General features: G+C 43.6%; 1 protein-coding gene and 1 pseudogene across 4 annotated transcripts in view; both read left to right on the top strand.

The window, feature by feature from the left end:
* The window catches only part of LNX2 (ligand of numb-protein X 2), an 80083-nt gene that overhangs the window by 33335 nt on the left and 19278 nt on the right, over positions 1 to 27470 (top strand). For all 4 annotated transcript variants that reach the window (XM_047862538.1, XM_047862282.1, XM_047862456.1 and 1 more), the window contains exons 2-4: positions 9423 to 9910; positions 20504 to 20751; positions 21914 to 22113. In XM_047862538.1, coding sequence (XP_047718494.1) covers positions 9504 to 9910; positions 20504 to 20751; positions 21914 to 22113 — 855 coding nt within the window. In that variant the 5' untranslated portion in view covers positions 9423 to 9503. The remainder of the gene's footprint in view (positions 1 to 9422; positions 9911 to 20503; positions 20752 to 21913; positions 22114 to 27470) is intronic.
* On the top strand, positions 19295 to 19508 carry LOC125147673 (uncharacterized; annotated as a pseudogene).

Here is a 27470-nt window from a genome sequence, read left to right as displayed (position 1 = left end):
CTGGGAAAAGAAATTATGATCTGATAAAGAGCTTTTATCTTAATATATGAAGTTCCTATCAGGAAAGAGACTAAAATTCAGTAGAAAAAAAAATGGGGCCAAGGATATAGAGCCCCTCACAAGACAATTAAGGCTAAGAATCATATGAAGTTAGCTACAGCCAAAGAGATGCAAATTAAAGGAAAAATGAGATGTTACACTTGTCTTTTCAATGGTCAGATTTATAAATGTTAAACAGAATAAAATTAACCAGGATTAGAACAGTTTGAGAGAAGTTATTAGCATGCTTATACATTGCTGGTAGGAGCCAGAATTTTGTTGGCTCCCTGGGAGGGCAGTTTAGTGACATAAATCAGAAACTTTTTCACTGGGCCTGGCCACCTCACTTCCTTAGCATTTGCCTAAAGGAAATAACTGCAAGGCTGTCACGAAAGAGTGGTACATTGGATGAGAGAGAACCAGAACAGACTGGTATAATTTAAGCCCAGGGAGCAAGGAGTTTCAAGGAGAGGAATTAGTAAGTTACAGAGAGGTAAAGCGGAAGCTGGCCCCGAGAAGTGATCAGGAGGTCTGGCAGTTAGACACTTCAGACCGCAAAAGCAGTCTTGGGCTGGTGGAGATTGGAAGCTCTTTGTGTAAAAAACTGGAGACTGCACTCACGGTCTCACATTCCAGAAATATCGGGGGTGAATTGAAGGTGGGGGAAGTGGTAATAGTCGACAGATCTCCCGCTTTCACGTTTAAAACTGTGGAGACGTGAACTGCCTTTATGGGGAGGGGAGAGAGTCAGAGGTGGGAGAGAGAGGAGAAAACGGACAAAGGTCGACGAAGGTATGGGATGCTGAGCCCAGGTAGAGGGAAGTTCATCTGCAGATCGGGAAGGAGGAGGTCTGTTGCAAGGAGTTAAGGCTGTGTGTACATACAGTAATAACCTGGTACATATGGAGGTTTGGTTAAGGAGCAGGACGTGCTGTCACCTCGGATAGCCTTCCAGTTCATCCCAGGATTCAAGATCTTCCCCCTTTTCCATTTGGCACAATTTCTGAGAAGAACTGTCTGTGCTCTAATTGCTGTCTCCCAATTTTCCCTTGAACCCTTTCCAGGAAGCTTTTGCGCTCATTCCGCCAAAACTCTGCATCAAGGTCACTGGTGAATTCCATGTTGCTAAATCCAAGGCTTGCTCAGTCCTAATCTTATTTTACTTGCCGGCAGGATTTAACGCAGCCGGTTCTTCCCTCCTCCTTGAAGCACTTGGTTTATTTGGTTTCTCCACACCATGCTTTCCTGATTCCCTTCCTACCCTAACAGCCACTCCCCTTCAGTTTGGTTCCCCCCCCTTATCTCCCAGACTTCATAGTACTGGAATGTCCTAGGACCCAGTGTGCTGGCTTCTTTGCGACTTACCACTCATCCACTCTCCTTTGGGGATCTTTTCCTATCTGATGGCTTTCCATACACTGATGCTTCCTAAATTTGTATCGCCGGCCCAACCCTCCCTCTTGAGCCGGGCGGTGTAGTGAACTGCCTACTCAGAGTCTCTACTTGGAGATCTGATAGCCATATCAAACTTAAGATGTTCAAACTTGAGTATAGCCATTAAAGCTACCCTCTTACAGACTTGCATCTCAGTGACGTGCATTCTCTTTTTCCAGTTCAGACCAGACACCTTGGAATCATTTTTGACCTCTACCCCCTGCCTTTGACCTCTAACCCTCCCCCCCTCCCCCCCCCCCCCCCATATCAGCCCACACGCTCATCTTATTCTTTGGCAAATCGTATCGGTCTGTCTTCAGAATACGTCCAGAACGGAGTCGCTTCTCATTATCTCAGTCATGTCCGCCTGGTTCTTACAACAGTCGTCTCTTGCGTAGACGGTTTCAGTAGGCTCCTAATTGCTTCTGCCTTTGGCCTCTTCTCAGCATAGCAGCCACAGCGATCCTGTTGAGGTACTTAGAGTAAAAGCCAAAGTTGTACCATAAGCCCGCAAGATTTAGTTAGCCCCAGTTACCATTCTGGCCCGTTTTCTTCTGTCTGCCTTGTTCGTGTCTTCCACGCTGGCCTCTTTACTGTTCACTGAACACGCCTGGCACGTTCTCCCCTCCAGACCTTTATGCTTACTATCTATTGCATTCGTCTGGAACAGGCGTCTTTATACCAGATACCTGCGTGGCCTTCTAGTTACTTCCTTTTGGTTTTAACTGAAGTGCCACCTTCACAGTGAGCTTTTTGGCTGATGGCTCCACCTAGAAAGCCACCCTTCTCCCAGCGCTGTGCCTTCCCTGTCATACTTGCTTTCTCTTTCTGGCTGTTGTCACATTTTTAGCTTCACAGTAATCCTATGTTGTAAGCAAAATTCCATTGCTGTTTTACACACTAGGAGCCTGAGATTTATAGACGTTTAAGTGCTGTGCACATCACGACGTCACGTTGCTACTGAGTGAGTGAGAGGGCCAGATTTTGAACCCAGACCTCAAACTCTGCAAACTCTAACTCCAGGGACCCTTCTGATGCTTTTCACTCCCTTCGGTAATTGAGAGTTAGTGGAGAAGTTGCTATCCACAATCACTGAAACTAGGCATTTTTGAAAAGACCTTCAAGTTAAGAATTTATCAGTCGCTTGAAAACAAGTGTTTTCTGTATTTTACTGTGCAGGAAGTTAAATGTTTGAAAGTTTTCATCCTTTAGAAGAACACAGATGATTTAATTTAATAAAACCAGAACACTTGCCTTTGAATGTAATAGAAAGAAGCATCTAAATGATACCCAGCAGGTCAAGTCCGAGGTAAAACCGAACCGGTAAAAACGGTAGCTCCCTCTCACCACCTACCCTGCACCGTTCAGGTACGTGCAACACTTGGGAATTTGTGACGCCAAGATGTTAGACATTGCCCCAACTCAGCTGGCGGTAAGGAGTGCAGGCGGGAAGAGCCCACGTGTTGCAGGAGTCTATCTTCCCTGGAATAAAGTTCTTTCCACAGAGGTCTTTTGTTACTGGCAGAGGTTTGTCTGGATACTTAGCCGTCCAGACACGTTTAGCATTCCATATGGTATGTTTCTTTTTCAAAGTAGTTTTATATCAATTCTGTTTTTAAACTACTCTAAGGTAACATAATTTAGTAGGACTTTCTAAAATAACAGCTTTCGGGGGCGTCTGGGTGGCTCAGTCGGTTAAGCGTCCGACTTCGGCTCAGGTCATGATCTCGCGGTCCGTGGGTTCGAGCCCCGCATCGGGCTCTGCGCCGACGGCTCGGAGCCTGGAGCCTGCTTCGGAGTCTGTGTCTCCCTCTCTCTCTGCCCCTCCCCTGCTCGCTCTTGCGCGCGCTCTCTCTCTCTCTCTCTCTCTCTCAAAAATAAGTAAACATTAAAAATAAAATAAAATACAGCTTTAGTATCACTGTCTGAGCCTGTAGGAAATGGGAAGGTAATGCAGTTTGGTTTTGGCCTTTATCTTTTTTTTTGCATTTGAAAGTTTGTCAGTATAGCTTAACGGCTCAAAATTCGAAGAGTAAAGGTAGAAGGACATTTGAGACTTGTTAACTCTCTGCTAGCCACAATTTAACCTCCATTTCATAGGGTAAGATACTGAAATTAACAGAAGCAATAACAAATGTGTGGACTGAAAGGTAAATATGACCTATCACTCAGTATTTGGTTATATATAAAAAAAGAATCACAAGAATTTTAGGTCTACATTTAACTCCGTGTGTGTGTGTGTGAGAGAGAGAGAGAGATCAATTCGTATTTAGGAAAAGCTGACAGTTTATACGCAGGAAGCCAAGGCTTCGCAATATATATGATATACTAACAAATAGTAGACATTGGATAAACATTTGGTGAGTGAAAGAATTAATTACGTAGTGACCTAGTTACCCAGCTGGCGTAGAGCTTAGAGCCTAAGTTTCATAGCTTCTAGCATTTTCTGCTTACCTTATTAATTTTCTGGATTATTAAATAGGGTGCATGTAACTACAAGTGGCACCTTGAGAATTTTATGTTTTACTTTTTAATTTATATTTTGCATCTTAAGAAGTTTAACATGGTTTTTCAAATACCACAAGAAGAGATAGACGAATAGCTAAGTGTGCTGACTTACAGCTTTATATAGAAAAATGAGAGAATCATATACGTGGAATTGTTGGAAACTGCTCTTTGGTCGCTTTCCTGGCGACACGGAATAGGAAATAAGTTTTGATTAATTTAAGAACAGGATTTATGTAAGGCTGTCATAGAGTATGCTAAGCATTTCTGTACAGCTAAATAAGACATGCTTCTTGCAGTAGGAAAAGGCTCTGGGAAAGGAACTTTATTCCGGGAAAGACAGACGCCCCCAGTGTAGGCTCATCTCGGCAATTTACCTTTTTGAGTTTGTGTCTTTGTTGAAAGTCGTGTTGGTTATTGACGGGTACTTCTTGTGAAAGAAGACTGTTCGAACCCGCCAGTGCTCTGTACTCGTTCTCACAGTGTGACCCAGGATCCCTTACTCTCTTCCATTGGGCCCACGAGGTCAAAACTGTTTCCCCCAATCATGCGAAAACATTATCTGCCTTTTCCACCATCATTCTCTGATGAGCGTCTAATGGAGTTTCCAGACGATGCATGTGATCTCACAACAGATTGAAAACAGAAACAGATTTGAGACTCCAGGTTTGCAGAGATGAAAAACAGCTGCCTCCCTTCTCACTGTATTTTTTGTTTTGGAAAAAGAAATGTTATTTTTCATAAGAATCTTGGCATGTAACAGGTTTGTTGTTTTATTAACAAATGAATATTTCAAGATTTTAGTCAATTGCGTTGTCATGTCAAGAATATTATCTAAGTGGAATGATGTCCGCAGCCTTTTGGGACTGGCTTTTTTCACTCCGCATCATTCTTTGGAGATAATTCCAGGTTGTGTGTAGCAATCATAATTCATTCTTTTTTATTGCTGAGAACTGTTCTGTAGGACAGATGTACCACGGTTGTTTACCCACCCACCCGGTGAAGGATGTCTGGGTTGTTTCTAGTTGGGGGCCATTGCAAATAAAGATGCACAGGCTAACGAGTGAATATAAGTTTTCATTGCTCTGGAATAAGCTGAACAGTAGCTGCACGTTAGTTCTTTAAGAAACCGCCAGACTTGTCCAGAGTGGGTAAAGGGTTTCTTAGGTGTAAAAGTTTGACATCCACTGCCTTGTACGAAGGCGGTTGTCAAAACCGGTCCGTAACATATACAATAAGAAAAGTTTCAGGGGCGCCTGGGTGGCTCAGTCTGTTGAGCGTCCAACTTCGGCTCAGGTCACGATCTCACAGTTCATGAGTTCGAGCCCCGCATCGGGCTCTGTGCTGCCAGCCTGCTTCGGGTTCTATGTCTCCGTCTCTCTCTGCCCCTCCCCTGCTCTTTGTCTCTCAAAAATAAATAAACATTTAAAAAATTTTAAAAAAAGAAAAGTTTCTTGTGTTGATAGCATCAGGTAAGAAAATAACGTTTTAAAATTCTCAGACTTTTAAAGGCTAAAGGAAGTAATGTCTCATTCTCTGTAGTCATAGAGCAGTGTCCAGCACGTTGACTGCTTTGCAGTGCCGTGAATAAAAAACGTGCAAGGTTTTCTCCTATATATTTATATAGCGATATTATACATTTTAGGACTCTTGAACATTTCAGGCTCAAGCATGAACCTGAGAACAATATTTTTTTAGTGCATAATATGTGCCAAGAACAGGGAATACAAGAGATAAAGAAGATACTATCTTTACCCTCAAGAGAGCTGAGAAGACAGATAAACAAGAAGGCAAATGTTGTAATTGCTGAAATGAAGGTATATGTAAAGAGCAGCAAGGTCGTAAGGGGAGGGAGATGTCCCCGAGACCAGGAAGGAGGCTGAAGGGATTCGACAGAGCAAGTAGCGTCTAAGTAGGAGTTTGCCCGAAGGACACGTAAGGAGAGTCTGAGCCTCTCGGCGTTGATGAGTCAAAGGAGCCATAGGAGTTTCCCATCCAACCATACTGTGCTGGTAATCCTTAGCTCATTGTCTTTTTCCCTGGGCTGGATCTCCTAGGTTAGGGACCCCGAGGATTCCTTCAGTCTGAGTTAAAAATAACCTCAAGAGAAATCTGAATAATACACAGTTTTGGAGTTTGCAAATTGACTAAGAAAAAGCATAGCTCTTCTGAGAGTATCTGTGATGCACCGGGATATACTTGTCTCAGCAGGAAGAGCAAGCCCGTTACTTGTAACTGGAGTCGGGTAGAAAATACTGCCTTCTCACTCCCTTTCCATTGTACTGCCTGTTTTTCAAGATATTATTTAAAATGTGTTGTAATATTCCCAGCCGATTTAATAGCTTCTGTCTCTTTACTCTTCCTGGAATATTAGCTAAACAGATGACGTAGTTTTGTAAAGATACACATTATACTACATTTTATCTTTGTATTATGAAAGATATTTAAGACTATTATTTATTTAACTTGTATTTTAATATTGCAGATTGTGCTCACAGAATATCTGAAATCAAAATTATATGTAAACACAGACATACCCTCCTGTAAACATAGATGTGCTTCTGGCCACCTAGATGTAGCAAGAGTGCTCAAGCAAATTGTCACTTGTGTGGTCTTTGAGCATTTACTGAGCCCCTCCGTGGGAGGTCCAGCTCTTAAGGACCTCATAGGTTAGTGTGAGAAGTGGTACATAAGGTGTTGGAGTGGACTTGCACACAAAGGAGGAATGAAGTCGTCTGCCCGGGTTGGGAGTAGAGGGGTGGGATGAGGGGTTGGGAAGACAGGATCAGGCTGCCTTTGTCCTTAACAAAATTCATACGCTAAGGCTTTCATGAAAGGCCTCTCTTCTTTCTTACAATTACTTGATTTACTTTTGGGTTATTTTGAAGCGAGAAAGAACTAGATTCATCTCTCTTATCTCTTACCAAGTAATTATAAGTTGTTTGGCTTTTTGCAAATCGTAAAATCTGTCTGAACTTTTGTTTCTTTAATGATAGTAATAATAGCTAATACTTATATAGCGCCTATTATGTGCCAGGCTCTGTTGTACACACACACACACACACACACACACACACACACACACACTTATTTATTCTATCAGCCCTTTGAAATAGGCACTATTATTACCCCCATCTTACACCTGAGAAGGAAGCCGACACAGAGACATTTGGGAAGGTCACAAAGCTGGTAAGTGACACGAGTGAAGATCTGAACCCTCACGGACCGGCTGGAGTATGTGCTCTTAACTGCTTATGCTATACAGCCTCACGGTTCTTTAGTCAGTATTTCCATGCTGCCCACACGTCAGTGATCTACGCACGATGATTTTTCACTTAATATTTGTTTCATGGTAGCAGAGGTGTTTCGGGGGTGGAGATAATGCTGTTATTTGGTATTTCAAACGGGAACACGTTATTTTTCCACACGAAAAGATTGTGTGATAAATAATCAAAGAACTAGAAGTCATTTAGAGACTTAGAAAATAGCTAAAACATAATAGTCTGAAGAGAGATGCTTTCTTAGTCATTATGTGGGAGGCTAGAATTGCAGTATATTTTCCTGAGGAAGAGAAAAATTAGAATAAACACTATCACAAAGAAAGAAGAGCCAAGGATATGTGAATTTTCTTGCTAATTGGGTCAGGAGTAAGAGTCTGGGTACATTCTGTAGTAGGATACCCGGTCCGTCTGCCTGGGATAAATGATGTTTCTCCCCTTAATCTCACAGACCTGCACTGACGTTTAACAAGTTATGATGCCCAGAGGGTAAAGAACCAGCCTCGTGAGTTACAAGAAGCATTTGCTCTCTTCATGTTGGTACTGATACGAGGTTAGATCACAGGCGGCTGCTGTTGTTACTTTATCAAGTAATTTTTCAAAACAAACAGTTGATCGCAGATCAGTCCTCCCCTCTGAATCCTGTCCCATCCGTTCATCATTTATGGCCGTTCTTGTCACCTTGGCCGAAATGTTAATGTTGTCTCTCTAGTAAATACCCCAAGTAAATAAAATAGTAAGTGCCTAAGTGTGATGGGAGGAGAATTTCGTCATTGAAACAAATGTGGGGAGCATTAACGTGGTGTCCTACCCTCTCCGTTCTTAGGGCGGGGAGACCCGAGCTTTGTGATTCCCCCGCCCCGGGTGTGTCGGGCCTCGGATATTTTGATCTGCCGCGTACTCCTCAAGCGTGTCTTGTGCTCAGAAGCCCCTGAGACTGCAGAGAGGCTCTTGCCCGGCTCTGGCTGGCTGACATGCCCTGTCCCGACTCATAGCGCACGTTCTCCCCCTTTGGAAAGTATTTCCGGCTCTAAAGCCAAACTTGAGTTAGATGCCACCTAATTCATCTCCCTCCGTATTCACGTAACAGCATTCTTAGGATGCTTATGATGCTTCCTTAGAGTATACTGAATTTTAATAATGAGTTTTCTTAACTGTCCTCTCTCTACCTCTCCTGTCTCCTTGTTCAGTGTTTGGCACATACTGGAGGCTGTAAATATTTACAGAAGATGAATATAGACAGCTGCTGCCTTTGGGGTTGATTTTTAACCCCCGGGTGCTGCTGGGGAGGGGGGAGGGGAGCATTCCTTACTAGCCTCGCACTAAACGGGCGAGGCCGTCATGAGAGTCTTAAGGCTGGAGAGGAGACACACACACGCACACGTACACACACACGCACACACACACATTGCTGCTTTGAGTAAGCAAGAAGAAATCGAAGTGTGGAATAATAGGAGGTGGAATCGTAATTTATAACACATGTTATCTAATTGAATTACGGTGGGCCTCTTCCTCTAATGGCATAAAAGAGTATTGCACTTTATGGAGTTTGCACAGATGCTGTTTATGTATGCCGTGCGGTCGTATATTTCTATAAACTGTGCTACAGAGAGAGAATGTTCAAATTGTACATATTTTGAAATCCGTATTTTCGAAACAGTGCAGGGCAAAGGTCGTTTTTTAAACAGGCACCGAATTATCTTTGAGACTACGTTGCAAAGACAGCCTTTGGTATTGCCTTGCAAGTGCATAAAACCAGAAGCAAAGAACCTTGGCTGAGACGACGGATGCAGATGTATTGCGCGGTATACCTCGGTTTGCATTATTATCATACCGCGTAGATTAATTGGCTTTAAAAACTACCATTGAGCAGTGAGGTACTGGAGGATTTCAGTCCGTAAAACGAATGGAGTTTTTCTTATGTGTCACCGTAGGTGGCATCTTTGCTTTTGATCACAAGTTCTGTTTTCACCGAGAACTGGGCAACGCAAGTCACTCTTCGCCAGCTGGCAAATTCGTTAATTTAATTGTTGGGGTTTCATGGCTCTGATTATTTTTGTTTTGTTTTATTTTACTTTATTTCTTTACGAAAGATGTCAACCAGCATTGACACTTTTTAGCCTGCCTTGATCGATACTAATTACTTTTTTGATTTGTTCTGTCCAGAAAAACCCTGGTTTGAGCCAGATACACCTGACGCGGAAGTCGAACGTAGGAAGATACAGAGACCGCTTTGGTTGACTCACAATGGGAACGACAAGTGAGGAGCTGGTGTCCGTGGAGCAGACCTCTTCGTCCTCCTTCAACCCTCTGTGTTTCGAATGCGGCCAACAGCACTGGACACGAGAGAACCACCTGTACAATTACCAGAACGAGGTGGACGACGACCTCGTCTGCCATATCTGCCTTCAGCCTCTGCTGCAGCCACTGGACACCCCCTGTGGACACACGTTCTGCTGCAAGTGCCTCCGAAACTTCTTACAGGAGAAGGATTTCTGTCCGCTGGACCGGAAACGGCTGCACTTCAAGTCGTGTAAGAAGTCTAGTATTCTGGTTCACAAGCTTCTGGACAAGTTGCTAGTGCTGTGTCCGTTTTCTTCAGTGTGCCAAGATGTGATGCAGCGCTGTGATCTGGAGGCACACCTTAAAAACAGGTAAGCAAAAGCCGCGAAGGAAAGAGAAGGAAGTCTAGGTTTTGGCCCCAGGTTGCTCCAACAAAGAGAAACGTCATAAAGAGCACCACGGCATTGGGAAGTACAGGGACAAGTCAAGAGAGGCGATCCGTAGGTGGTGTGGGATGGCATTTCATATTCTGGTTTATCAGAGACGTGGATACAAAAACTAGAGGGAGGAAGTGCCTGCTAACGTTTTGCTGGTATAATGTGAGGCTGTTAGGTTCACATGGGTAGCAAGGTACAGTGACAGACTTTTCCCGAGGCGGTTTGGCAGTTTGTTTCAAAAACCGTGAAGGGAGCTTATTATGCTAAGAAAATAACTCAGAAGAAGGAAGAAATTGTATATGAAGCTGTGCTCACTGCAACGCTGTGCAGAGCTCAATGCATCAGACACTAATTACAGTAGGGAACGGTTAAAACTACCATAGTGCATCAACTCCATCAACTCCGTGGGATATGATGCAGACAGTACAAATGGTAATTTTGTTGCAACATGGAAATGACTATGCGTGATTTTATTTGCCCACGTCTTCTAAAGATCCGTATTCAAGAACTAGATTGAATAAGAACTAGGGGTTAGAAACCTTAAACCATTTAGTGGGGATTTTTGTTCTAATAAAGCTTTTGAAAAGGTTAAGTAGTTTGCTGATTATTTAGTGGGTTTTAGAATTTGGCTTTGATAAAAGACTTGATCTTTAAAATTATTTATATACCCTGGGGCGCCTGGGTGGCTCGGTCGGTTGAGCGTCCAACTCTTGATTTTGGCTCAGGTCATGATCTCACGGTTCGTGAGTCCAAGCCCTGCGTCGGGCTCTATGATGACAGCTCAGAGCCTGGAGCCTTCTTTGCATTCTGTGTCTCCCTCTCTTTCTGCCCCTGCTCTGCTCACGCTATCTGTCTGTCTGTCTGTCTCTCTCTCCCGCCCTCTCAAAAATAATAAATAAACATTAAAAACAAATTAAAAAAAATAAAATTACTTCTACCATTAGGAAGGGTTAAAATACATCTCTTTTGTCTTACGTATGTAGAATCACATACTATGACAGAAATAAATGTACTGATTTATAGGTTTCAGAGTTAAGCCGCTTGTAAAGTATGGAGCTGTGATTGCCGTGGAAAACTTCACAGTACAACACGTGAGAGGTTTACAAATAATCGTGCAAGTCCGGTATGGGACAGCTCATCTTTATCCTCCCACCTAAAATCAGGACTGGAGATGATCTAATCTAACCCCCTCACTTTATAAATCAGGAAACCGAGTCCCAAAGATTCAGAGCTAGTTAATGGTATGGTAAGTTAGCCTAACCTTCTAATATTCTTCTTTCCCACTCCAACACACCATGCTGACTTTACCACAGGTCAGACCAGCTTCTCTACCACCACATGGTAGTAAAAGCCTCCTATAGCCATGAGTATATGTGGTCATTCTGCCCGTACCTGTCGGTCTTGTAAGATGAGGGCACTCATTAGAAATAGTTAAGATATATGAGAAAGAACAAAATGCTACTGGGACCCCATCAAAATAGAAAGCTTCTGCACAGCGAAGGAAACAGTCAGCAAGACTGAAAGGCAACCGATGGGATGGGAGAAGATATTTGCAAACGACATACCAGATAAAGGGTTGGTATCCAAAACCTACAGAGAACTTACACAAAACTCAGCAACCCCAAAAAACAAATAAGCCAGTGAAGAAATGGGCGAAAGACATGAATAGACACTTTGCCAAAGAAGACATCGAGATGGCCAGTCAACACATGAAAAAATGCTCAGCATTACTCATCATCCCGGAAATACAAATCAAAACCACCATGAGATTCCACCTCACACCTGTCAGAATGGCTGACACTGACCACTCAGGAAACAGCAGATATTGGTGAGGATGTGGAAAAAGGGGAACTCTCTTGCACTGTTGGTGGGAATGCAAGCTGGTGCAGCCACCAGTGGAAAACAGTATGGAAAACATACTGGAAAACAGTATGGAGGTTTCTGAAAAAAACTAACAATAGAACTATCCTTTGACCCAGCAATTGAATTACTAGGCATTTATCCATGGGATACGGGTGTGCTGTTTCGAAGGGACACATGCACCCCCATGTTTATAGCAGCACTATCGACAATAGCCAAAGTATGGAAAGAGCCCAGACGTCCATCGAGGGATGAATGTATAAAGAAGATGTGGTATATATATACAATGGAGTATTACTCGGCAATCAAAAAGAATGAAATCTTACCATTTGCAACTATGTGGATGGAACTGGAGGGTATTATGCTAAGTGAAATTAGTCAGTCAGAGAAAGACAAAAATCATACGACTTCACTCATCTGAGGACTTGAAGAGACAAAACAGATGAACATAAGGGAAGGGAAGCAAAAATAATATAAAAACAGGCAGGGGGACAAAACAGAAGAGACTCATAAATACGGAGAACAAACTGAGGGTTGCCGGAGGGGTTGTGGGAGGGGGGAAGGGGCACTAAAGAATCTACTGAAATCATTGTTGCACCATGTGCTGACTAACTGGGATGTAAATTTGAACAATAAAATTAAAAATTTTTTAAAAAGAAAGAACTAGATGTTACTAAAATGTCCGAAACATGAAGATTTACGGAAAAATTGTTCACATCGAAGCTGTATCGTCTAGGAAGAGGCAAGAAAAAGTGGGGGGCGGGGGTGGATACAGAGACTTTCGAAGGTGCAGGTGGCCTTAGGGTTCTGTGTGTCCTCCGCCCCCAGCAGGGGTAGAATCGGAGCACAACAGCAGAGCCCCTGTGCAAATCGATGCCAAACTTTTGAATATGGGATTCTGGGTTGGGTGTGCTTGCGGCCGAGGTTGAGGAATATTTTAGGCTTATCGTATTTCTCTCAGTTGGATTACTGTTTTTAGGGGAGCAGGTTTGTCTTGAGGCTCTTGTGGACATCATCCGTTATAGGATGTTAGAAGAACTGAACAAAGTCTCAGTTCGATACTAATTATTTTGAGAGCAATGAGGTAGACATTGCACAAATTTTTAGGAACATTCACTTAACTAAAATGCCCACAAGAATTTGGTATGTAGTCGAAGTATCATTAGTATTTTGGATCAAGCAGTTTATGGGAATTGCAAACTGTCCTTTCGTTTGTGAGCTGATAAAGGCTAAGCAGTTACGTCCAGTTGAAAGTTCCATTTTCCAAGTAAGCTTGTTAATATTTGAGCTACACATTTAATCATTTCCAAAGCATCTTAGGCCTGTGTAGTGAACGATACACTGGAAAAGGTGAATGATTTGCTTGACATAAACAGCTAAGAGTGACTACTGATTATCAAAAATAAAAAGATAAAGTATAAAATATAATTTTTTTAACTTTATTTTCTTACATTTTTATTATTTTTTTAACATTTATTTTTGAGACAGAGAGAGACAGAGCATGAACGGGAGAGGGTCAGAGAGAGAGGGAGACACAGAATCTGAAACAGGCTCTAGGCTCTGAGCTGTCAGCACAGAGCCCGACGCGGGGCTCGAACTCACTGACCACGAGATCATGACCTGAGCCCGTCGGATGCTTAACCAACTGAGCCACCCAGGCGCCCCTTAAACTTTATTTTTTGAAAGAGAGAGAGAGCCAGCTAGGTAGGGGCAGAGAGAGAGGGAGAGAGAGAGAATCCTAAGCAGGCTCCAAACTTTCAGCACAGAACTCGATGTGGGACTTGATCTCATGAACCGTGAGATCATGACCTGAGCCAAGATCAAGAGTCGGACGCTTAACCAACTGAGCCACCCAGGTGCCCCTAAAATATACTTTTTTTATTGTTTGTTTATTTTGAGAGAGAGAGGGAGAGAATGCAAGCAGGGGACAGGCAGAGAGAGGGGGGAGACAGAGGATCTGAAGCAGGCTCTGTGACAGCAGCACAGAGCCCGACGCGGGGCTCAAACTCTCAAACCACGAGATGGTGACCTGAGCTGAAGTCAGATGCTTAACCTATTGAGCCACCCAGATGCCCCTAAAATATAATTTTTATACCCCATTTGAACAGATCTATGTTGAACAGCCCTACCTTCTTCTAATTTCTCAATTAAAAATGTTGATGTTAGGTAGTCTCTGCAAGCTGATAGCAAGTTAGAATCTAATGCTAGGTTGTAAATTCTTTGAAGCACAGCCCCAGGTCTTTCCTGGTCTTTGCATTCCCTTGCCCCAAACTGACCCTCAAGCTAATGTTTTTCCAATGAAATTGTGAATCTGTTTTCTGAGTACCCATTGCTGAGAAACTAACCCACCCCGTATATAATGACATAAGCATTTGATTCTGCTCGTGGATTCTGTGGGTCAGGGATTCAGACAGAGCACAGCAGGGTGACTTCTCCCTGTGATGTGACATCCGGGCCGCAGCAGAGAAGAGCTGAAAGCCAGGACTGTAGCATCTGGAACTGGAGATCTTCATTCACGTGTCTGGGACGCTGACGGAGGTAACTGTGGAGACACAGGCTCAGCGAGGCGAGCCTACAGGTGGCCTCTCCAGCCGGCTGGCCTCCGGGATTGAAAGTTCTTTGGTGGCACTCAGTGTTCCAGTGAGTAAGGCAGAAGAAGCTGCATGGCCATGTAGGAACCAGCCTTGAAGTCACGTAGCGTCCCCTTTGCTGTCACTCTGTTTGAAGCAGTCCACCCTGGGCTTCACTTCAGACATTTGCAGCTATGTTTTAAAACCCACACAGACAGGCAAACGAGTGATACATTGAGTCACAGAGTGTGATTATTCTGACTGTGGCATCTCTGCACACAGTCTCACTCATTTGATAGCAGTTGACAAGTTTCATTAAAATTCAGCATTTCAGCATCAGCAACAGTGATCCATTGTATAAAAGCTACATGACTATCATATGTCTTTGTAAGCTTTTTAGGATTTGGAAATCTCTCGTTTTTTTTAATTCATTTATTTTTGAGAGAGAGAGAGAGAGAGAGAGAGAGAAAATCCCAAGCAAGGTCTGAGCTGTCAACACAGAGCCTGATGTGGGGCTCAAGCTCACAAACCATGAGATCATGACCTGAGCCGAAACCAAGAGTCAGACACTTAATCAGCTGAGCCACCCAGGATTTGGAAATCTCTTAATTATTAATAGAAATATGGCATTCGGAGTAGTTTGCATAAATCTGGTAATTTTGAGTTTGAAATTAACTTCCCTGTTGGAATAAAATTCTGCTCTTAAGAAATCTGCCTCAATTTGAGAACAGCTGATATTTTCTTCTATCGCTAAAAGTAGATATTTATGAAAGGTGAATTTGTTCTTTACTAAAATTACTAGTTATTAAGTGATTATATATTAGTAAAACAATGAAGAATTTCTAAAGACATGGGAAAGTGCTCATCTTTGAATGGAAAAACAAAGCTCTTAAGAAATATTCTCCATTAAGTACATAACATTTTTGTAATTACTTTGTGCAATTCTGCCCACCGATATCAACTATACAACCTTACCTCTCTCCTTCTCTACCCCTCTTCCCCGCCTCACCCCCAATAATTTAGCATTATACCTGATGGTAATTGTACATGTCAATTTTTTGTTGTTGTTAAATTGAGCATTTGTGTCCTCGTTTGTGGCAAAGTTCCAAACCCTTGTTTCCTCTTAAAGCTTATAGTTTAATATTATTGTAAAAGGCTAGTAGAATCGAGAGAAAACATTTAGAGGTACCTTTAGAGGTGCAGGTGGGTTGAGGCCTTTAGAGGTACAGGTGGGTTGAGGCCAGGTTGCTCTGTTAAGTTCACAGTTTAACTTAGAGGGAAGTTCCTGTTTGGCAGACTCTTCACCGGCATTCTTCTCTTATGTGTAATATAAAAAGCGGGTGCATATTTGCAAATCATATAGCTGATGAGAGTATCCAGAATAAAGAATTTTTACAACTCAACAAAAAGGCAAGGAATCCACAGTTTTAAATGGGCAAAGAATTTGAACAGATATTTTTCCACAGAAGATTATTTAAATGGCTAGTAAGCACATGAATAAATGCTCAACATCATTGGTCCATTCCTATAATGGGTTGTTTGTCTTTTTGTAAGTTGTAAGCATATATATATACAGTGTGTATACACACGCACACATATGTACATATGTTTGTGTATATATATGTATGTATTTATATTCTGTATATAAATACATATTCTGTATACTAGACCATTATCAAATACACGATTTGCAAATGTTTTCTTTTGTTCTGTTGGGTGTCCCTTCACTTTCCTGTGCCCTTTGAAGGACAAACAGGTTTAATCTTTTTTTTTTTTTTAAACGTTTATTTATTTTTGAGACCGAGAGAGACAGAGCATGAACGGGGGAGGGGCAGAGAGAGAGGGAGACACAGAATCGGAAACAGGCTCCAGGCTCTGAGCCATCAGCCCAGAGCCCGATGCGGGGCTCGAACTCACGGACCGTGAGATCGTGACTTGAGCTGAAGTCAGACGCTTAACCGACTGAGCCACCCAGGCGCCCCCAAACAGGTTTAATCTTTATGAAGTCCGGTTTTTCTGTGTTTTCTTTATTTGCTTATGCTTTTGGTGTCATAGCCAGGAAATCACTCCCTAATGCAGGGTCACAAAGATTTACACCTGTTGTCTTCTAAGACTTTTATGATAGTCTTTGATCCATTTTTAATTAATTGTGATTGGAGAACATGATGTGTCTACTTCAATCCTTATTTAAATTATATTGAGGCTTTTTTCTTTTTGCAAGATTCATTTAATCATGAAACAGACAGATGGATGCATCAGTGTCAAGGAAAAGAGCGTATCAAAACCTTTTCACTTTCATTAAAGGTTTTGACAATGAGAGCTTTATAAAATGTCACTAAAGTCTATTTGCTATACAAAAAACATCTACTTCTAAGTAGGAGACCTATGCCATTTAGAGCAACCATTTTAATGTGTAGAATAGTTCTGAATTCTTTCTGTAAAAATATTTGGCTAAACGATGAAACATCCTTGGAACAAAATTGACAGTGTAACTTAAGTAAGATTTCAGAAATGTCTCCTGGAAAAACTGGGAATATTTCCTTTTGCCAGGCAAACTCTGAACAGTTTAGGTGGTAAGGGGCCATAAATCAGACAAAGCTAAAAAGGAACATCGTGTTACTAGAAAAAACGGCCTGTAATGTAGATGTCCTCCATGTCCAACTGACAGCCCCTTAATGGCGATGACTTATTATATGTAAGAAAAACAGAACATGTTCTTCAGCAGGAAATGACATTACAGATAGTTCTTGAAAATAAACCTCTTAGCAAAGCCCTAAATAGCTTCAAAGAGCATCAGCACAGAATGGGTGAAGATAATTTATATGATGTTAAAGGATTCCTTTATATATTCTAATACCTTCCTTTTAAAAAAAAATTTTTTTAACATGTATTCAATTTTGAGAGACAGAGACAGAGCATGAGTGGGGGAGGCTCCAGGCTCCGAGCTGTCGGCACAGAGCCCGACGTGGGGCTCGAACTCAGGAACCATGAAACCATGAGATCATGACCTGAGCTGAAGCCGGGACGCTTAACCGACTGAGCCACCCAGGCGCCCCAGTACCTTCCTTAAATAGAAACACGCATCACACATAAACACTTTAAACACTGATTCTCTTAATCAAACGTTCCTTTACGACCACACTTGGCTACGAGCGCCATTTGGGTGCAGAGGTTTAACTCCCGCTGCTCTGGACAAGCCAAGATGGGGACTGATTTGGACACTTAGCGGACACTCGTGCCCCTGGGCCCCTGCTGCTGCTACTCCGTCTGCCCACCGCCGGTGGGACCCACCTAAGTTTTTCACTTCCAGTTGACGGGCTGCGTATTTGTTATGTTTTCCTGGCAGCCTCCAGAGCATTGCACTTGGATTTAGGTTTCTTCTCCTTTTCTTTTTTTTTTTTTTTTTTATTTCTTGAACTTTACCTTTCCCATCGGGAAATCTCCGTCCTACCCTCCCTGTCCCTGCAATCAGAATCGTCCTCAGACTCCCTTGTCCAGTCCAGAGTCCTTAGCGCTGCCCCCATCACTGCGTACCCTTGTCTCTTGTGCCACAACTTCCCACGCTGCTCTTCTCCCCGGAACACCCGAAAATCCTCTCCCTCGGTCGTCTTTCCCAGATCTGAATCATCACCGGCTACACGGCATTTGGAGATACGGGGAGACTTAGCCCCGGTTTCCGTTTCGCTGTTGCCACGTTTTTCTCTGCCTTTACCTTGAGCCACCTCCATATCAGCTGTTAGAGTTCCTTCACCGACAGGGCCAGTGTGGCTCCCAGTCTCTCGGGCAGAGCGCGTCGTCTAAAGCCAGCCTTTTGCGGGGGTTTCCTCTTGTGGTGGATGTCGTCTTTCGGGAGCCCCTTTCTGGAGGTTTTGGTGTTTCTAGTTTTGACTCCTTTGGTGGTGTTCTGGGCTTCTTACCCAAAGGTGCAGTTGTAAAAACAGGATCGGTCACCGCAGTCAGAGTCCTCATACTGTGAGTCGTTGACTGGTTTCTTAGGCCTCACAGACCACACCAGGGCCCCTTTCAAGGCTGGAAAGTTTGCAGCCTTGAAGTTCTTGCCGGGGACAGTGTGCTGTCAATTCCCGCCCCAACCCAGACGCCGGGAGCTCTCCGCCCCCTGCCATCAGCCCTCCAGTGAGGAGCACAGGTTTTGAATGGTCTCTCCCTCTCCTCTCCACCCCCCCCCCCCCCACAAGCCCTGTGAGTGTTAGCCCTCTTAGCCAGTTACTGACCGATTGGGATGTGGGTGGGGTGGACCTGTCTTTCAGCCATCAGCCCTCCAGTGAGGAGCACAGGTTTTGAATGGTCTCTCCCTCTCCTCTCCGCGCCCCCCCCCCCCCACAAGCCCTGTGAGTGTTAGCCCTCTTAGCCAGTTACTGACCGATTGGGATGTGGGTGGACCTGTCTTTACCTCTTGAACACTTTCAGTTTTCCTTATTTAAGTTTATTCTTGCATAAGATAAGAGAGGCTTCAGAGTTACTTGGTGTGTAGGATTTTATAACCGTCAGCTAGGCCCTTTCCCAGCCACGCGCCTTCTGCTTGTGCTTCCTTCCCGCTTCCTGTGCCTCGTCCATTTCCCCCATTGAAAAGCAGCTGTCGCCCATGTAGATTGCAATGCGTGGTTTATATTCGGGGAATTCAGTCTTTACCTGCATTTTTAGTCTCAGGTGTGTTTTACGGTCTCAGTTTTGTTTTTTTTTTTAATTGAATGAAATATTTTTAAAAGGCATTTCTCATTAAACTTGCTTACTTGCCAGCAGTCCTTTTTCTCAGTGATAGAGTTTTCCAAACGTTTCATCAGGCCCTTGCAGGGTAGATTTCTGGAGGGCTGCACAACAATGCAGAAGGGAAAATCAGTTGTCCCCTTCCTTAACAAAGGTGAAGAGAATCGCTTCGCGGCCCTTTGGCTAAGGTCAAGGGCAGTATCTGTTCTTATCAGTTTAACACAGGTGAAGAGAAAGCACATAATGAAAGGTGAAGGAAGAAACTCTGTAAAGGTCCTTTTCAAGAACTTGGAAACCTACGACTTCTCTTTCATGTGTGAGGAGAAATGTATTGCTTTTACAGTTAAGAGGTAGCTTTCAGTTTTAGTTGAATTTAGCCCGGTATTTGAGTTTTGTTGAAATTTTAGGTTTTTAAAAGTCCTGTCACTGAACGAAGCCTGTCGCCCTCGTCGTAAGACCACCAGCCCGTGCACCACATGCAGCCTCAGCGGTGTCCGTGGAGCCGTGTTAGGGGCCAGGGGCATGTGTCTGGCTCTCCATCCTCTTTTCTCCTGCTCTTCCAGACTGGCCATGATTAGTCACTTTGTCCGGTCAGGATGTCAGATGCCCAAGAACTGGCGTTCTGATGTCCGTATCTCGAGACCATATTTCAGTGTTTAAACAAGCATCTGGCTGCCCTCTTTGTTTGCTTCCCTAAGCAAAAACAAGGAAGACAACCGTTCTCATTTCTTGGTGCCTGTGCAAGTTTCCCAAGCGCTTGGCGTCTACTCTTCAGCCCACCTAGGATATCTGTGATGCCACTATCGTCGTTCTAAGTTTAAGAGCCAGACGTGTTTTCCTCTCCTTCCGTGTCCGTCAAAAGTTGTCGGGCCTTTGCCAGTAAGTGAGGGTGTGACGTTGGCCGTGACGGCGGAGAGGCGGAGTGCCTCTCAGGGTCCCCGTCGGGGTGCCAGGGCACATTGCGGAAGAGGGTTGCTGTTTCTGCCCTGTGGTTAGGCCATTTAAGCTGCGGGAAAGGGTCCTGTGATCAGAGTTGCAGAATAATATTTGCAGCTTAGTGCCAACCATACTGGGGTACGTATTTCTGGTACCCGTGTATATCTGAATGCAGTCTCTTTACTGAAGTGTTCTTTTGAGATACACACGGGACCGGGGTTTGCGGCAGTGCCTTCTTTTAAATTTGCTGTGTGGAGCGGTAAGGACTTCGTCTGCACAGAGATCAACACCGGAATCACATACCGCTTGCGGATGACGTCGAAGTAAGTTTCGCAAAGAAGCCATCGCTCTTCTGTTGCTGTGGCCTGTGGCGCCAGCTGTGGATCACTTTTGTCCTTTCGAGTCGTCTGGGAACCGCCTGTTGCTCTCTTTCTAGATGTCCTGGAGCTGCTCATCGGAGACTTGCCCTAGAGACGAGGAAAACTGGTAGAACTCAGACAGAGACTGAGAGTGAGAACGGACCCACTACAATAGGCCCTCCGGGTACTTTATCCCCCGAGGCGGACTGCTCAGGGTCGGGCACGGCGCCCACCGAGCGGAACTGGATGCCACCGTGCCTTCTCTCGTGGACCGAGGAGCCTGGCCTGGACAACCCCGCCTTCGAGGAGACCGCGGCTGCTGACAGTACGTGCCGTTCAGCTTCCTTCCGTTTTTCACGTCTTTTCAAATCAGACCCTTCCTTCCTTCCCACTCCTCGCTGTTTACGTTCCCGACACGTGTTGTTCTTCCTCTTCAAAAAGTAATTTTATTGAGACATGATTCACATACCACATTCCGACAGTTTGCAGGTGAGAAACGGAGCATGAATCTCACCCCGGGGACGCTTGTCCTTCCCCGCGCCTCTTCTGTTGTAGCCCATGGTCTCCCTCGTCGTTAACATGCTCCTTACTGTTTGTGTGTTTCAAAGGCTGTCGCTTCTTGACTAAGAAATCCACACCATCAAGAACGACACAAATGACACCTCAACTTAAGTGCTTATTCTGTGCCAAGCACTTTACATAGATTAACCGATTGACTATACCATTATTCCAAGATTTTTTTTTTTCTTTTAATGGTGAGGAAGGAGCCTGAGTCTTGAAAGATTAATTGGTCAAAGTTGGACAGCCACAAAATGGCCAGGGACACATCTGCCTCCAAGGCCGTGCTTCTTACTATTGCTGTCCTCGGGTCGCAGCCCCTGATCTGTCTTGATAGCCCACCAGGAAATAGAAAGCCTGCAGTCCAAGATCTTGGGCGTATCTTGATGGTTGGCCCTATGCCTTTACGTCTAAATATGATTTTCTCTTAGGAAAATTCTAAATTTTGCTACTAATTCAAATTTTCCCTACCATGGTTATAACACATTTTTCATCTCCTAATGCTCAATTCAAGACCTTCCAGTTCTTAGAGGTTGAAGTAATTGTTGTTGTTTTTTTTTAATATACTGCCTTGCATTGTTTATAGTTGTTTCATGGTTCAAACTTTCTCTGATCAATTAGGACAAGACGACATTGTCTGTATATTTCTTTATCAGATCACTGTGTCATCCCTAGTAATCTGATTCATAGCAGTTATTTATTGATTATTTACTGATCACCTTTCCAAGAGAAAGTGTTTTGATCCTCTTAACCTGTAGACGTTTTCTGTCATTCTTTTTCTTATCCAGTAATACTGCCTTGCCCTTAATCATCTATTAACATAAGGTGATCACTTATGATAGATGATAACTTACTTACCTGAAGAGAATCAAAATATAAAACGTTTTTCTTTCCATCTATTTTTCTCTCTCTCGTTTTTAACCTGGCAGCTTTACAACAACCACTTAGTTTACCGGAAGGCGAAATTACCACGATTGAAATTCACCGATCTCATCCTTATATTCAGTTAGGAATGAGCATTGTGGGTGGCAATGAAACCCCACTGATTAACATTGTCATCCAGGAAGTCTACCGGGACGGGATAATCGCCAGAGACGGGAGACTCCTTGCTGGAGACCAGATTCTTCAGGTATCAATTTTAATTATTTTGTGAACCTGCATCGCTTCGCTCTTATTCATAAATTTCAAGCTTAGAAAACTGACACCGCGGAGCCTGAAATCTACAAAGGTAAGCTTCACTGCTCTTATATGCACAACAGATCGGAATTTATCTGTAATTTTTCCTATATCCCCGCACGCGTGGAATGTATTTTTTTTTTTTCTCCCTACCTTAAATTCGATCCCGCGGGTGACTCCGTGCCTGTCCTCTGTGGGCCAGCTGGGTTCTTCCTGGCTCGGACTCCTTGCTTGGCTATCTCAGGGCCACCCTCACTGCTGAAATTCTCTTGTCCCATGGGCTTTATCCCTAGTCCATTATACCGTCCATCAGTTACCTTCCTTGTCTGATTTATCCTTCTCTACGCTGATTACTGTGATCTAGAAAAGACAGACCGTGCAGCACTAGCTGCTTAGAATTTATACCGTGGACTCAAGACAGAATTCAGAAAGGGCGGTCTCTTGTTGGCTCCCAAATGCGCTCTCCTCAGCAAACAGCCTGACTCCGCACTAGGCCTCGATGCTCGCTTCTCCACTCTTCTCTTTGAGGAGAAATAGCTTCTACTCCCGCAGAAGATCTGGCTTGGGACGAGACGTTCTTGTAGAGGGTTTGTTGACACTGAGGGTGTGGAGATGGTCAGAATCCTACTGCACAGGACTGGAGTTTCTGTGAACATTGGCCTGGATATATGACCCATACAAGTGTCCATGATACTTGAAGCTAAAAGAATGGATATATAGGAGAGAGAAGAAGTAGTCATGAATGAGAAAAGGTGCCTCTTGGGAACCCAAGCTCAAGGACTTTTGCCTCCTCAGTGTCACCGTTCAGTCCTTCACCGTGGTCTGTGGGTCTCCACCCCTCACTTCCATTTTCCCTGCCACCTCTCCGGTCTGTCCCCTCAGTGCTTCTCATCTACTCTAGTGGAATCAACACCCCGGCCTCCCCACTGCCTGCTCTGAAATCTGGCACGACCCCAGACCTCTTTTTACTTTAAGCGCTGACATTTCCTTGCGTCTCTCTTCACCGCTTAACACATAACCAATCACAGAAAATTATTTCAGTGTACTGTCTTTCTCTGGTGACTGCAGCCACCTTGATTGTACACATGGTACAGATCTGTGGATATGTACCCATAATGCTGTGCATGTATTAAGGGCCCAGGAGGGGCGCCTGGGTGGCTCAGTCGGTTTTGCGTCCGACTTCGGCTCAGGTCATGATCTCGCAGTCCGTGAGTTCGAGCCCCGCGTCGGGCTCTGTGCCGACAGCTCAGATCCTGGAGCTTGTTTCAGATTCTGTGTCTCCCTCTCTCTCTGCTCCTCCCCTGCTCGTGCTCTCTCTCTCTCTCTCTCTTTCTCAAAAATAAATAAACATTAAAAAATATATATATAAATAAAAAATAAAATAAAAAATAAGTGCCCAGGAAATGCTTGCTGAATCAATAAAAGTGTGGATTTAGATATAATATCCTAGCAGGAATAGCTGTCTGCTTTATTAAAGCAAAACTTAGAAAGGCTAGGATTTTTAGCTCTTGAAAAGAAACGTCCAGATGGGGAAAAAGACAAAATGGGCTCCCAGAGCAGCGAGGATTAACCTTTCCTGGGGGTTCCTGGCTTCGGTTTCCACTCCCGTCTGGATGCTGCGTCTTACAATGTATCATTGACACTTTACCAGTCGGGCCCCACACCCCTCCTTCTTTGCCGTTCCCCTGGCTGACACAGACGGAATTCTTGCGTTTTGTTTTTTACCAAATCCTAAGAGGGAATAGGAGAATACAGGAAGCATAACTAATCCAGCTTATGTAAAATCCATTTTCCGATCCTGCCATAGCCAGCTACTTACTGTCTTACTGTGTTTGCTGTCATTTTATGATGTCAGTGCTCTGGTGGCATGAGGTTGGCACAGCTCTGTGCACACCTTACCTGCCTTCCTTCCTTCCCAGCTCCTGGTCCGCTGCTCCACGGAGGAAATCTTGTGGCCGATTCCCCAGGTGCATCGCCCCTGGCATTCTGATACCTTGGCGGTCAAGACCAGGAGAGCCAGACTGCCCTTTCCTGCAGCTTACATAGTATAGTGTTCTTTCTTTTTCCCCTCTTCTGGCCTTTCTAGCTATAATTAAGTGTACATGTATTTTTGTATGTTGTTCTTTGCTGCCAGCAATGTGCCGGTGTTAACCTTTTTATACATTTCTCATTCTTTCTCTATATTTTAAAGGTAAAAACAAATGCTTTGTTCGTATTTGCATTTCTTGGAATGTAATTGAGGTTAAATAGCTTTCAGGTTTGGCTCGCTAATATATTTCATCTGTAGGCTTTTTACCGTTCTGCTCTGGAGATTCGTTTAATAACACAACCGAGTCTGTATACCTCAAATAACAATCTAATTCTCTGAAATTATTGGCTGTAATTTTGGGAAGTAACTCAAGGCTGTAAATCCACATTGTAGACATTCCAGTGCGTTATTGTTGTTTATGGAGGCATACGTACTAACAACTCTAATAATGGCAATCTTAAATCTAGTTTAGTGATTTCAAATTGATACACGTATGTAAGCGATGAAGCACAGGAATCTTCCCCCAAAACCAAGAGCACACTGTATGCGCTGTATGTTAGCCAATTTGACAATAAATTATATTTGAAAGAAAGAAAGAAAGAAAAGAAAGAAAGGAAAGAAAGAGAAAGAAAGAAGAAAGAGAGAGAAAGAGAGAGAGAAAGAGAGAAAGAAAGAAAGAAAGAGAAAGAAAGAAAGAAAGAAAGAAAGAAGAAAGAAAGAAAGAAAGAAAAGAAAGAAAAGAAAAGCATGAGCAAATAACCTGATTAGTGAATTCACAAAGAGTCTCTTCTGCTGTGGGCCCTGACTTCTCATTGGCCTTTAACTGGCTTGTCAGACTCACGGAGTAAAACCATGCCACCTGCCCAAATACGGAGAAGTATTTATGATCGTTCAAAAGTGAACACTTGGAAAGAAGGCTACTTGGTATTTTTTTTACTGCCTGGTCGTCTTACACTTTGTACAAGCTGCATAAATAGTACAGTATGAGCCAATTTGAAAATACCTTAGAATCGAATCAATGGTCTGTTTCCAGACCAAAGAGCTAGCTGGCCTACGCTTTTAGTTCCGCAAACCATATGCAGTAACAGTGTGTGGCTTTGGTTTTCCAGCACACGCGCGCACACACGCACACACGCGCGCGCACACACGCACGCACACGCACACACGTTATTCTCTTAAATAGCTTCTTTGAGGGACGCCTGGGTGGCGCAGTCGGTTAAGCGTCTGACTTCAGCCAGGTCACGATCTCGCGGTCCGGGGGTTTGAGCCCCGCATCAGGCTCTGGGCTGATGACTCAGAGCCTGGAGCCTGTTTCCGATTCTGTGTCTCCCTCTCTCTCTGCCCCTCCCCCATTCATGCTCTGTCTCTCTCTGTCCCAAAAATAAATAAACATTGAAAAAAAATTAAAAAAAAAAAAAAAAAATAGCTTCTTTGAAAAGGAGACCCATATACCCTTAGGGCCATTTGCTGTGCAGAGTTTTGAGCAGTTTGGAGAAAACATACTGTTATAAATGATATCAATATCACTATTAAAAATAATATATATTTTAGAATATTATTAAGAGTAGGTGTTTTCAGTATGATCTGAATTGTCAGCAATTTATTCACATCTGGTTTTGAAGAAAAATGATTATAGTCATGTGTTGACCACATTGTTACAAACTACATTTGACTAGCAAATCCACTTCAGGCTGGCTTTTTAGAAGCTGCCTTGAAGTTCTGTTCTTGACCCTCTATTATTCAACCTTTTAATCAAGGCTTTGCATGGCTACCAAATGCACAAATGTTGCAAACTTGGGAGAATAGCAAGTCTGTGTGACATGTACGATCTTTAATGCCTGCATTTTAAAAGGTATCAGTAGGCCCAAATCAACAAAATTCAAGTTACTAGTGCTCAAAACTATAAACCCTAGGTGGATAGGAGGGGGGGAGGGCCTTTTGTGACATAGATTCACGTGGAAAAGATTGAAGGGTTTGGGTGATCACAAACACCTATCCCGGAGCCTGCCACATGACTGAGGCTCATAGGTGTTGATTTCCCCCTCGTGGTTGTTTCAGACAGATGAAGAGAGGAATTCTGACTGTGATAAGTGTCAAGAATGGTGCCAACCCCTTCTTCTGACAATATTCTGGTGAATAATTGAAGCTGAGTATATTTTCTCTGTAAGGCTACATGTCCAATGATTCACTATCCTCATTTCAAGATTAAAGTTTAATAAATGTTCTGTGAGTACTGAGTTATGCTTGTTGTATTAGATGTTACACTTGCGGGCTAAGCTAAAGACTTAGAGTGAAACTATAATTGACCTGCTCTTCCTTAAAATAGAAATCACTGGGGCCCCTGGGTGGCTCAGTCGGTTGAGCGTCCAACTCCAGCTCAGGTCATGATCTCACAGCTTGTGAGTTCGAGCCCTGCGTCGGGCTCTGTGCTGACAGCTGGAAACCTGGAGCCTGCTTCGGATTCCGTGTCTCCCTCTCTCTCTGCCCCTCCCTCTCTGCCCCTCCCCTGCTCATGCTCTGTCTCTCTCTGTCTCTAAATAAACATTAGGAAAAAAAATTTTTTTAAAAGAGGAGGGGGGCGCCTGGGTGGTTCAGTCAGTTGAGCTTCCGACTTTGGCTCAGGTCATGGTCTCGCGGTTTGTGAGTTCGAGCCCCGTGTCGGGCTCTGTGCTGACGGCTCGGAGCCTGGAGCCTGCTTCCAGTTCTGTGTCTCCGTCTCTCTCTGCCCTCCCACACTAATGCTCTTTCTCTCTCAAAAATAAATAAAAAGCTTTTAAAAAAATAAAACAAGATAGAAATCACTGATCTGGAATAGGATTGTGACCCTGGAATGTGTCACTTTCCTTAAAATAACGCTCGGTTTCGTTTTTGTAGCTTACGTGTGTTTCATTTGGAAAAGCAAATTCAATGCAGTAAAACTTCAATTTCTGTCCCATTAGAGCTAGTATTATTTCATTAGCACTTGCCTTATGCTGCTGCTGTCCGCACATTGCCCTCCTGATCTCTGAAGTGTGAAGGAGATAGTGAGCACATCTCACTGGAGAGGAAACACACTCACAGAAGTTCTGTAATTTGCCTGGTGACATTCGGCTTGTACATGACAGGACCAAGGACTCTAATTCAAGACTGTCATTGAAGCCCGTGTTCCCAACTACTCTTCTCTACTTGGTGCTAGTCATTGTAAGTTAAGTTTAGGAACTGTGTATATTTTTTTAATGTTTATGTATTTTTGAGAGAGGGGGAGACAGAGAATCCCAAGCAAGCTCCAGGCTATCAGCACA

This window comes from Prionailurus viverrinus, chromosome A1 (assembly GCF_022837055.1).
Source record: "Prionailurus viverrinus isolate Anna chromosome A1, UM_Priviv_1.0, whole genome shotgun sequence".
NCBI classification, from domain to species: Eukaryota; Metazoa; Chordata; class Mammalia; order Carnivora; family Felidae; genus Prionailurus; species Prionailurus viverrinus.
This window is presented reverse-complemented; position numbering and strand designations above follow the sequence as displayed.